This window comes from Anas acuta, chromosome 6, assembly GCF_963932015.1.
Source record: "Anas acuta chromosome 6, bAnaAcu1.1, whole genome shotgun sequence".
NCBI lineage: Eukaryota > Metazoa > Chordata > Aves > Anseriformes > Anatidae > Anas > Anas acuta.
In genome coordinates, this window is record NC_088984.1 from 34,538,577 (window position 1) to 34,554,859 (window position 16,283).

At 39.9% G+C, this 16,283-nt stretch overlaps 2 protein-coding genes across 11 annotated transcripts in view; both read right to left on the reverse strand.

The window, feature by feature from the left end:
• The window catches only part of CALCRL (calcitonin receptor like receptor), a 67,319-nt gene extending 52,554 nt beyond the window's left edge, over positions 1-14,765 (reverse strand). The window contains exons 1-2 of one of the 3 annotated variants that reach the window (XM_068686469.1): positions 8,571-9,055; positions 8,170-8,258 (exon numbers count right to left, since the gene is read on the reverse strand). In XM_068686469.1, coding sequence (XP_068542570.1) covers positions 8,170-8,219 — 50 coding nt within the window. In that variant the 5' untranslated portion in view covers positions 8,220-8,258; positions 8,571-9,055. Of the gene's footprint in view, positions 1-8,169; positions 8,259-8,570; positions 9,056-14,458 lie in introns of those variants that run through there. The other 2 variants (XM_068686470.1, XM_068686471.1) reach the window with 2 other exon arrangements.
• Positions 14,766-15,712: 947 nt separating this feature from the next.
• TFPI (tissue factor pathway inhibitor) overlaps positions 15,713-16,283 on the reverse strand; it is a 75,731-nt gene continuing 75,160 nt past the window's right edge. For all 8 annotated transcript variants that reach the window (XM_068686474.1, XM_068686481.1, XM_068686473.1 and 5 more), the window contains one exon: positions 15,713-16,001. In XM_068686474.1, coding sequence (XP_068542575.1) covers positions 15,889-16,001 — 113 coding nt within the window. In that variant the 3' untranslated portion in view covers positions 15,713-15,888. The remainder of the gene's footprint in view (positions 16,002-16,283) is intronic.

The following is a 16,283-nucleotide window of genomic DNA, read 5'->3' on the forward strand; positions in this document are numbered from 1 at the left end:
TGTAGCCTTACCATACTAATGATACGGTGCCGACAAATGAAGCAAGCTGGTAAATACAAAGTTTGCTCATAACAGGATTGAGCAAGAAAATACACTGTAATGACCCTGTCTTGAACATCCTGTAATAGTCCATTGTTCCTCTCTATTACTCTCATTCAGCAATTTTTTTTAATTGCGGATGCATGGCAGCAAAGGAACCAAAGAAATGTTGAATCGCACGTGCACAAATCACAGCCCATAGCCGAGGTGAGAAAAAGACCCTGGCAAACTGAGACAAGTTTTGAATGATCTGTTATCTGGATATGGAGCCTTACAAAACAACAAAACCAGCACAGTAGCAAAAATAGGAAGATTCCTTCACTTGCATAGATGAAGAAGAGACGTGATAGTAAGAGTCCTCTATATGTGGCAACTGGATGTTTTACCTTCACTGTGTGAAAAACTAGGAGCTAGCTTACCACAGCAGTTACTGGCATCTTAACTCTCTCATGTACTGTACACCTGCTTTTGGTGCCGAATTAAAATAATGAATAGACGATTAATTTAGCAATCCTACTGCTAATTCCTGTCATACATGTAACTGCAAACCCATATTTCTTGCCATCTGAAGGAATCTTTCAGTTTTTCCAAATGACAATATAGGTAAAGAAAAGGCCTGGACACCTGGCTCAGCTTTCTCTCTGCAGGTAGGAGGTCACTCTGAAAGTAACATCATTTCATTTACCAATTTGTTCGCCATTTACTTTCCTACGGGAACCACATTCTGATTAATTCAGATATATTTCTGCGTGAGTGCAATTTTCTTTCCTTCCATCTTTTTATCTTCCTTGCTATGAGATTTTATTATTTTACTGTTACTTAGTGCTCAAGTAAGGCTGAGTGCCTTAGGCTGCAGACCTGGACAACTGTTCTGTTTCAAAGCTATGAATGTGTAAGATTATAGGAGCTTATTATAAAAGCTTGGAAATCCAGGAAACAAGCTAAAGAAATTGTAAAAAGAATAGAAAAGAAAAACTTCTGTGGGACTTCTTAAGCCAATCCTTCATGCTGTTTTTGAACATTTTGATTTGGCAAATGTACATTCCCTGAGGAGGCTGAGTTACCACAGGTAACTGTCTGTCATACCAGAACTGTCTGTCATGTCATTTTGTCTTCAGTGGATAAAACACATTTCAAAAACATCTTTTCTCCCCTTGTCTAGTCGAGTGTAGAGAGCTTATTGCAACTGAGCCCTAAAATCAGCAATCAATATGGGTTATTCTGGTGCTGACTTCCCACTGCCTGTGTACACTTAATCTTATAGAAGGCAGCGTACATTAACATGCTCTGGTGCCCCAGTGCCCCCACAGAGATGGTGCAAGAATTTTGCCATCCTTCCAACAAACCCTGAAATACTGCCATGTCCTTCATGGGCTGTAATGTGACTCTGAGAAAAGCTTAGCATGTCAGCAGACCATGTTATCTCCGTAGCTCTAAATAAAAAAGTGCCCAGTTAAACTACATAGGCTGCATTCTGCCCTTGGATTGCATGCATAGTTTTTAGAAGAGGGATCTCTCTACAGAAGAAACGTGATTTTTACAATCTCTTCTGAAATATTTGGAGGGGGGGGGAGCAGGGAAAGGGGCAAGCCCAGCAGCTGCCACAATGGTTCACGTTAAAAGGTTAAAAACATCTGAATTATGTTTTTCTATGTAGTTTCCTAGGAACTCTGCAAATGCTGAGATAGTGCATCCAGAATGCAGGGAACGACATGAGGCTCCTGTAAGACAGGGCTGTGATCTCTGCAGTCACTTTAAGAACAACACTGTCAAGATCTGAAGACTGTTCAAACAACCTTTAGTCAGAAATTAAGCACTTCCTGTATGAATATATAAATGAATATAAATGAATACCCATTAGTTGTACTCCAGACAGAATTGTTTGATCTTCCAGATACTGCAGATTCGACAGCTCTGCAGGGCAATCAGAACACTGCAATAGCTGTGTTCAACCTGCTGGGAGTTCTTACTCATGTGCTCATTGGTTTCCAGTTACTCTTCTCTAAGACTACACTTTTCCTTGTTTGTTTTCAGCACAAAGATTTTTATTTCCTGATGCACAGATATGATTGACTAGAAACCTTTAAAAAAAGAAATCTTCTTTACCCACTCTTCCAAAACAAATAAAAAACAAACAAAAAAACAGCAGCAAAAACAAACAACTATCAGAAGGGGGAAAAAATGCAATAACCCCCCAAAACCCAACTGCACTGGTAACCACAAGAAAGGCTACAATTTAGCTCAGTGTCTAAGTACCCACTTAGTGTTAAGTATGTGGTTTTTCCGATTGCTGCTAGCCACATACAAAAAAGCACAATCATGGTGGCCTTCAATGTATTATGATGCAATAAACAACACAATTTATTAAAAAAAAGAGAGAATGCAGAGTAGTGTCCATGCAGAGAGCACTTGGACAGCCGTCAGGAAGGAGCCTTAATTTTGGCTTTCCTGAACTTGTTTAAACTGACTTTTTCCCAACAGAATACTAAATCAATTTAAAAAAAGGTTACTGATCTCGCTAGTCAGCTATAGCACACACATCTGTTGTTCTTAAGAATAGCTTTTCAAGGAACAGGACTATGAATTTCAATATATAGTCATTTATGGAAAGGGTTCTCACCCCACCTTCCCCTTCCAAGAAACTAGACGCGTGAAGACAGACATTTCTCTTTGAAAGGAAGGATAAGGCAGAGGTTAATTTCATCTGCATGAGCCAGTGTAGGATAAGCTGTTGGAAATATTGTCAAGCCACATTCTTAATGCCTGGCAAAGTGACTCATTCAGAGTCATCACAGGAAAGGAAGTGGAATAGAATAAAAAACGGAACAGGATGGGTCTTAAACAGGAGAAAGAAGTGAGAGAAAGGAAACCGAGTTGTTTAAAGAGGCTTGAGGTTATAAGTCCTATAACTGATTTTTTTTTTTTTTAATTGTAAAATATATATGTTGCACAATGCATATAGATATACACATGTATGTATGCATGTATACACACATGTATTTATGAAATCCAGCTTTTTTCTAGTTGAAAAGAGACATGTGCATTGCCTTCCAAAGCTGCCGGCTGAGTATTTGTCTCAGTACAAGGCATTAACACAGTACAGGAAATAAGCAAGGATTCCCTCTAGAAACCCACAAGTTCATAACAATTATGTTCCTATTCCATAGACTACTGAGTTATACGCTTAAGTTAAAGTCCACAAAAATGCAGCAAACACGTTACTCTGCTTTCTAGAGGAACACTTTGTGCAATTAACAAATAAGCCCTTATTTTCATTACAAAAAATACATCATTGGCTTTCTTATACTAGCAACTAGGTGCACTGTGAAAGTTTCCTTTCTCCAAATATGATTACTATGAAACTGTATAGTTAACTGCCCCATAATACCATTTTTGAATATAAATAAAAACCAATATGCGGACTGCTTTAACAAATAAACATATTACTTGTGCAACTAGAATTTCCACTGACAAAAAGAGTAATTTTGATTCCCAGAGAAGATGAAAAAGCATTTTTTATTATCATAAAGGCAACGTTCAACTAATTTCCTGTTCATGCTTCCAGTTTGACACCTACGAGTACAACTTCTCATTGAACTGATGTTTCATTGTTCACGTTCAAACAGATACTCAGAAGGATTAATGCATATGTTAAATCAAGTAATTTAGAAAATATATTGAAAAATTAAAATGGCATGGGCAAAAAAAACTACTCTGGAAAAATATACTGGAATAAATACTTTTACATTCAGTATCTCCCAACCAAGTTTATATCTGCTTGTGAAATATTCCTTACTTAATCCCCAGAGTGACACCTGCTGGATTTCACTAACAGAAACAAAAGGGCAGATCTCCCCATTATACAGAACGTTTAAGAATAATCTGTGCAAAACCCTGTCCTTTTGTTAAAAAAATAAAGAAAATGTATCAAGTCACTTTTTTTTTTTTTTTGCTACATTTAGGACAGTAAATAAATACATAAATGCAACAATAGAGGAAAGCAGTACGACATCTAGATGTCTTATTCACGCCTGATGCATATATATTTTTCATTTCTATTTAGGAAGGACTGTGGAGCACAACAACATGGGGAGACAAACTATATGCATTTCTCATAATATTGATAACAAAGGAAAAAAAACAAACAACTAAAGCCTAAAACACATAAGTTTGTGTAGAACAAGTATCTGCTCAGTACATCGTTTGCTTTACTTTAATGAAACTCTACCAGCATTGCCACTCTAAACCAAAATGTATTCAAATGAATTTCTAAGATTTTACCACACTATTAGGGGAGACAAAAACCTGAGGTACAATGTAAAAAGTGACACCTTATGCTCATCGAAGCATCAAGTGTATACATTTTTCAAGTGCGGAATTATCAAAGAATACGTTGAAAGCAATACCTTTTTAGTTCCTAAAAACATTTATCTTCTATCTAAATGCAGTTGATGGTATACCACAGCATTTGAAGTAGTAGCTTGGAAAAAAATAAATTGAAATAAAATTCACTAATCACAGTGTGCAGTTCCTTGTCTTTGGCATTACATAGGAAGTCAGAGTGACCGGTATGGGTTTCATTAAACAAAACTCTGTCACTAATTTTAATTGGGATTTTTTTTTTTTTTTTCTAAATAAGGGCTGCATGCTCCAGGCATAAATCCAGAAATATAACATTGACTTTTTTTTTTTTTTTTTTTTTTTTTAAATCCAAGTAGTATGCTAATTGTCAGCTAAAGCTTTATAGTGGCCAAAACTGCCCAAAAGCCTTGGGTGACATCTATGCTACATTAAAAGGTAATAGCATCAGAGAAACATACAAATTTACACAAGTTAAAAATCTGTTTTCTCTTTCTTGTAGTGAATACATTGCTACTCTCATGGAAAGTCTTTTTTTAATGCATTACATTTGTTTAAATGGATTTCTAATGCATCTTTCCAAGGAAAAGCAACTCTAAATAAATCATTTCTGCTCTTTTGGACAGCATATGCTGCAGCAATGATTGAAAGTGTTTGCACAGAACTAGGGCAGAAAAAGAATGACTTTGCTGGGAAAATGTAAACAGTATAAACAAGCTTGGGAGACCAAAGCAGATATGCATGAGAGATAATAGTGAAAACACAACTGAATGAAAATGCTAAAATTTAGCCTTCCAGTTTTGTCTTAGTTCTAAAATAGAACAAAAAGAAAAAATGCTGCTGAAAGAAAATAACGGAAATAAACATATTAAGAAGACCTTGCATTGTACTGCACTGGCTGTGGAATTCTCCCTGAAACTAAGTAATAGGCTAATTTCTGTTGCTCTTTGCGCAATGCATTACACTTAATGGGTTTTAATTTTTATGCTGATATTGTCAACACACTAGCATTGTCAACGTGATTATAAAAAAAATGGAAAAAAAAAGGCTTGCTTTCTCCTTTTTCTTCTAAATATTAAATCAACATTCAAACGTGTTCAATTTAAAAAGCTGACATGATTCACAGCTTTCTAAATGAAGAATAAGGTTTAAAACTTATTTTCTAAGTCTCTTTCGAAACATGCATGTTCCCTCTTTAGCTGACACATTAAGAAAAAAAATCGGCACAAGATAGATATATTGCACATAATTAAATAACAAAAATAACATAAGGATATAGTGAAGTCCAGAGTTCTGACAATTCGCTAAAACAGTTACATGAGCAACTAAGCGAGTGCAAAGCTCAGCTGAGGCAACTCCGACATCTGAAACCCAGTGGCAGAGCTACAGACACCTTCACAACAGAGGGGGCCCTAACACTGTGGTAGTGCCCGTACAGCGAACGTGCTCTGTCGGAGTGGCTGCTGATCAGAAGCACTGAAGGAGTTTTGCTAGCAGATCAAGAACACTGTAAACACGTTGGGAACAGATGGGAACAACTTCTTAAAGAGAAATTCTATTTTGTTTCCTAACTTCAGTCTCAGACCTCTCACTGGAGAAATTCCACCGGTTTCCTTCATAATAGCTTATCCTACGACCAGTACTGACCAAATGAGTGATTAAATATATACTTCTAAAATACCACTGTGTACATTTTACTATTAAGAACATATTGATAGCAATAGTTTCTTCCAAATGACTGGACTGGTTTGAATCCTTTATCTGTGTGATTTCATAGACCCTTGTTGGCCCAGTCCTACCCAGCTCTTGCACATGCTACAAGTGTTGTTGGAATCAGCCAACTTACTGGAATGCACAGAATATAGAACTAAGTTACTATAGTAGCAGCAAAAGAAGCGTATCAGTGCTTTTCTTCCTTTGGTTTTGTTCTTACCTGTATCCTTGTCTAAAGCTGGATCACAGGACTCGGTTAGCCCACAGAACGGTACTGCTCTCCCTGAGTAAACCCTGTTGTTTAGCCTGGTAAGTCACTAGTCACCAAGAACAAGATGTGCAGATTTGTGTTTTACAGATTGGGCATTCAAAAGTGATGGAAGTTATCAAAAACACAGCTGCCAATAGATCACAGTACGTCAGTTAATGGATGGATAATGTCTGTAACCACATGAAATACATCCTTCAAAAAAAATATCCACATTGAGGAATATCCTGCCCTTTTGACAGTCAGTGGAAAAATTCCCACTGGCTCTCAGTGGGTCAGGATTCCAACAGTTGTGCCTCTATCAGGAAAAGCCTATTCAAAGGGACAAACATTACATTTCTTAATGCAGAGCAAGATGCTAGCTGATCGGGAATTTGGAGTACAGCAACATTTGAACAGGACAGACATAATGCAACCCATGAACTTGCAACCCAAGCTATATATTCAGGTACTTGGTTTTGTACAGTCAAACTGTTCTACATCATCACCCTGTCACTGTCTTTGCTTTGTCTGCAAATACTGTCGGTCCTGGCATCAGAAAACATAAACGTCTAACACTTCACATGTAGGCAGTACCACCAAACCTAAACTAGTTACTTGAGAAGAGCATAAGGCAAGAACTTCAATCATGTAGCTGAAATACTTCTGAAGACCATTGTTCCTACTGCACTAATCATTAAAACAACATGAACATTTTTTTCAAGTGCCATCTTGTTTGGTTTAGTACCACCAAGTGCCTTTTGTGTTGAAGATCTTTGAAGCTAGGTAAAGATTTTGAGATTTGATGCAGCAAAGTCATTGACAGTATCAGTAGATCGCAGAAGTATAATGGAAATACCAATCATTACTTTTAGTTGAGCATTTCAGGCAGTGTAGCAGCATGTGTATTTTGAAAGAAAACACACGGATTCAAATCTGGTCTCATTCACGTTTATCCAGAACTAGTGTGTCTTCTTTCAACCCACTGAAAGGACCTCAGAGCACAACAATCAGGCTTTTAGCACATTACCAGTCCAAACAGCTTTAAATTGTTGTATACATTACTACTGCAAATGAATGACAAGATCCCCAGGATGCACAATATGACTGGAAAGACTTGTCATTGGCACAACTGTAGGAGCAAAATCTGGCCCCAACATATTTGGCACAACTTTTTAAGGTAGAAAGCAACAAAACCACAGCTATTTTTATTTCAATCTCAGTCCCTGTAGAAATATATGGATGACTAAATGAATCACTGCAGATCAAATCCAAGTGAGATTTAACATTTACATTGTTTCTTAACTATCTTTCAGAAAGAAGATTCCCTGATTCCGCAGATCCATTGCTTACACAGACAAGCAAATGACTACACGTAGCAAAAGGGATCATCACAATAACACAACCGGACTTGTAAAAACTGAGGGTACCTCATCAGCTTTGCAAAGATGAAGAAGTGGCATGACCCTCTTAACTCTGTACTGGAAAGCACAGAACCACACACTTCCCCCTGGCCAATAGTTTCCCAAAGCAATGAAATAGTAGACAGCCAACCCTCAATAAATCAGTTTGGTGCGTGTGGGAAAAATCTCAGCAGTAACACCCCAGCACACGCACAAGCACTAAACTCAAGCTAACTTTTTCTCAAGCAAATAGGAAGTCCAGACAAAACAGGAGCTTCATCTTTTCAGTCATGTAATTACAACGCGAAACCTAATTATGAAATAACTCAAATACGATCTCTTTCCGGTATAATAACATCAATAAGATTAAAGGAATATTCAGTAAGAAAATTTAAACAAGTTTATCACCTAATTCGTCCTTTCTTGAAAGAGCTCCAGTTGTATTGAATTAGTCTCATGGACCCTTTTCAAACCCATATGTCTCTAATTCTCTCCAGCTGCAACGACAGAAATTTGGTTAGCTAATATTACGGTTTTAGGCAGAATCCTTTAAGTGCTGATTACGGTATTTTTATCTCTCTTTCTCCCTATCATTGATCGCTTCCTCGAGGATCTATACAGCACCACTACTTCCAAAACCAGCACAGCGCTTACAAATGAAGGTGGCTTTTCCTCCTACCCCTTTCTCCCCGCAGACCCCAGGGAAAAGCGCACAACGGCGCTAAGCCCGGATCCCTTCAGTCGGCACAGAAAAAAAATAAAAAACGGTTTTAGGTAAAAAAAACAGGACCGTTTGGCTGCGTACTCACCAGGCTCAACTCTGGTGGGCTCTAGCTGGCTTTGCCTCGGCTTTCCTGCTCTCCCGGCGGCTGGCAGCTCGCTGGTGCCGCTGGCTGCGGGGCAGTGGCGCCCGGCGGAGCGCGGCGCTGCTCGGGCAGCAGCGGGAGCGCCTCAGCTGGGGACGGGGAGCGGGGAGCGGCGGCAGGCAGCCAGCGGGGCTTCCTGTTACATCAGCCAGACCCCGCCCGCAGCCCGTCTTGCCTCAGATTCTCCGGCTCCGACGGCACGGCCCCGGCAAGGCGAGGAGCTCCGGGGGGGATGCCGAAGCGGTGGGAAGCGGGGGGCAGAGCCAGGAGGTGGGATTCAGCCCCTCCGGGGCAGCGCGCAGGGTAAGCGCCGTGCCCCTCTCCGCCACAAGGAGAGGGGCTGCTCCTGCCCAGCAGGGCGAAGCCGCACGGAGGCACGCTTCCACGGCCGGAGCTGTGCTGCGGCTCAGAACGGAGCTGAACTTAGGCACTTGCTTAAATTTGAAAGTACCGCTTCGTTTTATACTCAAGGGAAATGTTATGCTTAGGTAAATAAACCTTTGAAGTATCGGGGGTGGAGAAAAGGCGGCAGGAAGGGGAGTGCTGCACAGAAGTCTCAGCTGCGTTTTGAAATGCCCCTGATCTCAAGGCAGCAGGTACCAGCTGCCTGCTTTAAAAACTGCCACGACTGAGGACAAAACAGCATTGGTGACAACCCTTACACTGGCTTCAAGAAGTTCATATCAGGACCTAAAAGTGTTTCCCTGAGGACGTTTATTACCTGCTCTTTGTACAGCTGGTACCTGTGCTACAGACACATGTACTGAAGGTGTGCTCTTCAATACAGTTGCTGTGCACACATGGCATGCTGTGTTGGACAAATGCAGGTTCATGGAGCAGTAAGCTCAAATACTAACTAGAAACACCCCTAGCACTAGGAATCTGTATGGGACGTGTCCCCAGATGTAATGGTTTTGTAAGTGCTCATCAAAATGATAACCGTTTAATTTGCTCACGAAACAAGCTGAAGTATTTCTGCTTGCTTCTCACTACCTGTTGTCAATCCACTGTCTTATCAGCAGAAACATTCATAGAATGTGAACTGGGTGAGGGAACTTGTCTTGCCATTGAAAATCCTTTCTCCAAAGATAAAAACAGCCAAAAACCAAACCAACCAACCAACCAACCAAACAACAAAGCACAGCAGGTCAGGAATGACAGAAAGAGAGGAAAGAGGGGCAGGAGTACTTTTAAGTTCATACGACCACCAGATAGTATGAATGGTGAAATCACAATCTAGGATCACTGTAAGAGCAGGCACATGAGTTTAATATTCATTTGGTATGTGAATGTTGGTGCTTCTAGGACCATATGTCAATGGGAGAATGTTTGAGTTTTATAATAAGTGAAGCACGAAGAGTTGGCACTCTAACTCCCTAGGCAGTGTAAACAGAAATAAGATGGGGATTAGATCTGATTCTGAACAATGATGAAATTCAGGCAGTGGAATCTCATCAGAAGTGAGCCTGGCTGCAATATTTTAGACCGATTAGGTCTGGGCAAGAGATTGCAATATAGTACACTATACACTGTAGCCTAGAAAATGATCCATATATCCCAGCTAAGCATGCATGTTCAAGACAGGCTCAACATCTGAATTAGGTGGAGAGATTTATTACATAGGCCATGTTTGATTTGGCATGTCAAATTCAGCAGTGTGGGCTTTTGTTTTCTTTTTTTTTTTTTTTTTTTAACTTCAAAATTCTTATATTCTACTTATTTAGCTATCACTGGAACTTTCTTACTCCTACTCAACAGGTATTTGAGACATCTCAGCTGGTGCAATTTGCACTTCAGAGACGCGGGAGGCCCCCACACTGCCTCAGCTCCCCCCTTTTCTGGCTGAAAGGCATGTAAATGACACCCGTACAGGCTCCCCTGCTTATCAACAGCGTGGGCGAGAGCCGTGCGAAAAGGATCTAAATGAACACAACAGACTGTGCTGTAACCAAAGCTTAAAACCTTGCGAAGAAAAAAGATAAAATACCAATTCCACCTCTTACCACGAGTTTTGATCTGATCGGAGAAGCTGAGGGATAAATATAGCGTTGCTTATAATGGGACAACTCCTGATGGGCTGAGAACCCCTCTCTGCAGCTCTGCGCCAGTGAGGGAGGTCTCCCTGCGGCTGACCGAGGGGCTGCGGGGCCAGGCGGAGTTTTTCCCACTTTTTCCTCCCGGCCAGGCCCCTCCTTGCCCGGGGGGCTCCGGGCCGCGCAGCCCCGCACCTGCCCGAGGGCCGGGGGGGAGGCGCCCCCTGGCGGCGCGGTGCCGCCACCTGGAGCGCAGCGGCCGGGCTGCTCCTGCCAGCCCCTGCCTCCCGCATCGCCTCGCCTCTCCTTTCCTCTTCCCTGCCCTGGACCCGCATCTAAACGCGTCCTCCGAGCATCTCCTCCGGACGCAAGACTGCCCCGGGATAGGCCATCTTGCCCCCCTCTCGCACAGGCGGTGGATGATGAGAGTCCCGTGAAAAAAACCTGGGTGAGCGAATTCCAACGTGGCAGTGCCATGGGTTCAAAGAGACCATGGGCTAAACAAAACTGGAGAAACTTCTGACCCTTGGTCATATATTGCCCATGAATAAAACACTAGAGTTCATATTTAAACACTTAATATCCGTACTATACTTCCAACCAGGATTCTTTCTCAGCAGATACTGCTAAAAGAGAGCAGTGATGAAACATCACCCTTATATCCACATGAAAATGTTCCAAAGGTAGATTCTAGAAGGATGAAGACTCACAAACTCAATTTTGAAAAAGGAGTTGAATTGGAGATGTGAGGAGAAATTCTGGTTTAAATGGAAATGGAAAGAAAATAAAAGGAAGGGATAGGACTTAGGTAACAAAGGTTTAAATAATAAAAAAAAAGGTATGCCCATAAAAAATAGGTGGAAAAAAGGATGAGTCAAAAGACTTTAGAGTATTTCTCAAAGACATATTGTTTCATCACCAGAATGGACCCAGGGCACACACCAGGTTATACGTGTACATGGAAATTCATCAAATCTGTAACTTCATTGGCTTGTTGGCTCCCATCATACAACATGGGAGAAATTTCATGGCAGTGTGTGTATTGCCTCCAAAGCAACGAGGGCAGAATCTGAAATGAAACGACTGGGTGAAGGGACTCTAGCTGACTGGAAATGCACATAGTCACTGCTAACTTGTTAGCATAGCTTTGTATTCTAATGTCTTCACCGTTCTGACATCTAATTCCCTATCTTTTCCTTTTGCCCAATTATTCCCCTACTCCATTCATCCTCGAACTATCTTTGAGAAATGCACAGATCTTTTTCATATTCTTGCATGTGGTTGTTCTGCAGCTATTGAAGACACAAGAATGATGAGAACCGAATGAATGAGAAGCATACAAAAAGAATTTCTTGTGGGGTTAATAAAGATGCAAATCAGATCACACTTCAGTTTGGCCTTTTTACATGAAAAACAAATTCAATGCATTTTAGAGCTATACAAAAACAAGATAACAAAGACTGAAATGGATAACTGGTATGGTGGCCAAACCCAGTACCTCCACCAAACTTCTGATTATAGTCTAATCAGTTTGATGGTGGTGTTGTTTTATTGTCTATAACGTGCCAGTTTTTGTTTGTTTGCTTTTTTTTTTTTTTTTTTCCCCTTGACTGAACTCTACATAATAAGTCTAAAAGACAAATCTCTTCGTAATGGTTTCTTGGTTAGTAGAGTTGATTTATGTTGAGATGCTGTAACTTTGTAGCTTTTTTCTGTCTCAGCAATGACAGAATAGTTTCCCCAAATAATCATTAGTTCAATCTCTATTACTAAAAAATAAATGCATGCAAAGTTTCTTACTACTGTGTAACTAGGGGGTAAGAGAGTATGGGGGAGTACCTGTTAGTCCTCTCCTAGCTATAGCGGTTCTGGAAGAAAAGACTGCACAGAGCAACAGAGCATGCTCAGCGAGGAGAACCTGTTAGTCTGCAGGAGAGCTCAGCAAGCAGGAGACTTAGAATTGGGAAGCAGCCACACAGCCAGGTTTCTGCAGGGACAGAAAGGATGATTTATGGACAAACAAATGGCAATATGTATAGAAACAAATGCATCAATTCTTTTATATGAACTGATATCTTAAATCATAAAATGGTTTGGGTTGGAAGGGACCATCTAGCTCAACCCCCCTGCCACGGGCAGGGACACCTTCCACTAGACCAGGTTGCTTAAAGCCTCATCCAGCCTGGCCTTGAGCACTTCCAAGGATGGAGCGTATCTACTGTCTCATTCAGAATATTCTCTTTAAGAAAGATCATTGTTCTAGGTTATAATCTCATAAAACCAAACCCTAATAATCATTAGTCTTTTTGGTGGGCTGCTTTAAGAGACACTATGGGCAACCCCCTTTCCCCTTACTCCTAACCCCCCCCACACTCCCCGCAAGGCTCAGAGTCCCATCTCACCTAAAAAAAATCTGAGATTTACAGGTGCAGTTACAGCCACTGAAGCTGGGCACAGGAAAGTTCCTGAGAAAAAGTGCTGCCCAGCCATCTCTATATGGGCTTGATATTGAGAAAAAACACTTTCTCTATAAAGAAGAAATGCTGCCAATAATGCAAATTCAAATAAATAGTGGAGTTATCTGAATGTTGAACTCCTGCTGCTAAAAAAAGCAAACACAAGTTTCGTTCTCTTACACATGAAAGCTCTAAAAGAGGTTTTAGTTTAATGCAAATCATGCTCAAATACCTCAAAATCATGCTAGGGAATATCACATATCTTTGTCAGAGGATTTTAATGCAGTATTTAGGATAGCCCTGCCTCTCTGTCAGAGACCAGTGACAGGAGGAGGCTCTTGTAAATGTGATACTTATCCAGCAGCACTTGGCACTCTCTCTTTTGCTTTGATCTGAAACCATACATGTACAATATCCTTACTGAGTCCCTAAGCTGCTGGAGAAGCAGTCGCACCAAATTCAGTTCTGTCTCCACTCCTAAGTACATCACGCTATCTAGTGATTACTTAAATTGTAATACCAGCAGTCCACAGGAAATTTTAATGACTAAGAGTGGAAGATTAGATATATTTACTGCCTTCATCATAAAGTTCATGCAAGCAAAGGTGCAGACACCTGTGAATTTACCTGCATTCTTAGCCAGGCAGACACATGCCAGAGTCAATGCAGCAACAGGGTAACTGTGGCATTAATGGGGTGTTCAGCACATTGGTAAGGCTTCCACCTCCTGTACCTAGTGTGCCTAAGCAGCTTCTGCTTTAGGAGGCAATGTGCAGTACTGTGCTAATTCAAGTGGAAAGGCCTAGGAACAGTTTAAACCACAGGCTTTCCACTTATCTGCAATGACAAATGCTGGCTGGCCCAAGTATTTAACCTCCTGCTCTGCTACTGTGTGCTGCATCTCAGAACTACGGACTAGATTCCTAGCCTATGGAGTACAGAGGATACATGGAGAGTAAGGTCAATAAAAACAGTGAACTAGAACTGGAAGGCATCAAGCTGGAATTGAACGTAGTAGGTAGTGACACTTGCACCAAATTAGTTTTGTGAAGAACCAACACTGCAAGTCTTTAGCAGTGTCTAAGTGTCTAAATGGAGTTTATAGGTTTCCTCTGTCAGAAATGCACTTGTCTGATTCTTATAGTTATTGCAGTTTAAGTCTGTGGTGCTCCTACATTTCATATGATGAGACTCTACATGAGCATTTTTTGGTCTATACTTCAGATTCACGAGCATTTTTCAAATCACACTTAGTAGATCATAAATTAAGAGAATCATGAAATAATTTAGGTACCAGAAATAAGAATTTCAGCGTTAAAACAAACAAAAAACTTTTACTTACCCCCTCAGATATTTAGAATGCATAAATGCTTTAATTTTCAGCAGTAAAGATTAGCCTTTTTCTGGAGTTAGTCCAAAGTTCATTGGGTATATAAAAAACCCAGAGGCTTTCTGATACCACATGTAATTGTAGTGCTCAGGCAAAGGCAGGTTAGCCCAACAGATCATGTATTATTTTGTCATTGTTGTTGTTCCTTGCTGTAGTGTCTGAGCCCCTCACATCTATTTCAGATATGTATTTTCACATTGCTTCTCACAAACAGCAGTGTAAGTATCCTCAGTAGTCTTAAGCACAAACAGAAAACATCATACATTAAAAAAAAGATTTTCAGCATCAAAGAATATAGAAGGATATTTTTGAAAAATGTATCCTATCTTCTGTTTCATAGGCAGTAGGGCATTTCTGTGAACCTTACAAGAAACCAACTACTTTTTTCTTTTTTCTTTCCTTTAAGAAAAATATCTTGTTAGAAAAGATCTACCCAGATCAGAGAGGTGTCTGGGAGAAGGGCAAGAACTGAACCACTATTTCATGTCAGTCTTAAAGCAAACAAAACCACCCACAATGACAAGAAACCAAAAACAAACAGAAGCAAAAGACCTCCCCCTCCCCCCAGATAAACAAACAAAGTCAACTAGAGAAGAAATGTACTGTTACCACTAAAGCAACTATACTGATTTCTTCATCTATGAATGGGTTTTGTTCCTTCTTTTTTTCCCCCCAAGAATACATATTTCCAGAAATTATTAAATAGCAAGCCATGAATCTACTTCAGTAACAAGGATAAATCAATGAACCCAACAAATATATATATATTTTTTTTGTAAATTTCTGTCACATTGTGTCACACATTTACAACTTGAACATTCTCTTTATGTTTTTGGTGGGTTAATTCTGATTCACGTTCATTTGACAAGCCTAATTCTATGCATTTCAGTGGAGTTGCATCTAGCTTGCATATCCCAAAATAAATACGATTAATTTAAATCCATATAAAATCCATTGCCTATTTCCTCTTTTTATCAGTAGACTCATCTTTTAATCTAAGATTGAAATAATCATACTTGACAAGTGATTGCTCTTTGACAAGCCTTATTCTTCTTTTTTAGGACCAAAATAGATTTCAGAAAAGAATGGGGAAATAAAGTAAATTTGAATCTTGCCTACTTTTTAGTTATGAGTTCTATGCCCACATAACCTGTTCTGTCCTGTTTCATCTCTAGCAATGATATAGTCAAACTACATTTTAAGTGCTCTTTTCCAAAGTACAAAGTAATGTTTATTAATGTAAAGGAGGCATACATAACAAAAACATAAACAGCTTAATAATATGCAACCTAAATAATGAGTACAGTACATATATTTAAATTGGGTACACTAGAGGCTTTCATTCACAGGTGAAGAGCAGTTTACTTCCCATTTCCATAAAATCAAAGTTGTATTCTTTCAGGGATGCTTTCCTCTTCCAAAGCCGTTACTGACAGTTTCTTTTTCTTCCTCTTAATTTTTATTACTCTTCTTCCACCTTTATTTTTAATGAATCCTGAAGGTAAAATGAAAGTGTAAGTTAAGATGCTGTACGACTAACACATCCAAGATAATCAGAAATGAGACATCTTGTTTTCAAGAAATATTCTTGAAAAAAAGAGAAAAAAGAACATTTTGTCTTACCTAGTCTTCATTTGCCTGACCAAGGTCAAGATGTCTGCTCTTGTACACAGTATTTTAGCGTCCATCCTTCTCTCTCTAGCTCTCTCTTCTGATTACCAGTTGCACTTTGCTAAGACTTTCAGCTATTACATTTTATCAGGCCAATACTTACTAC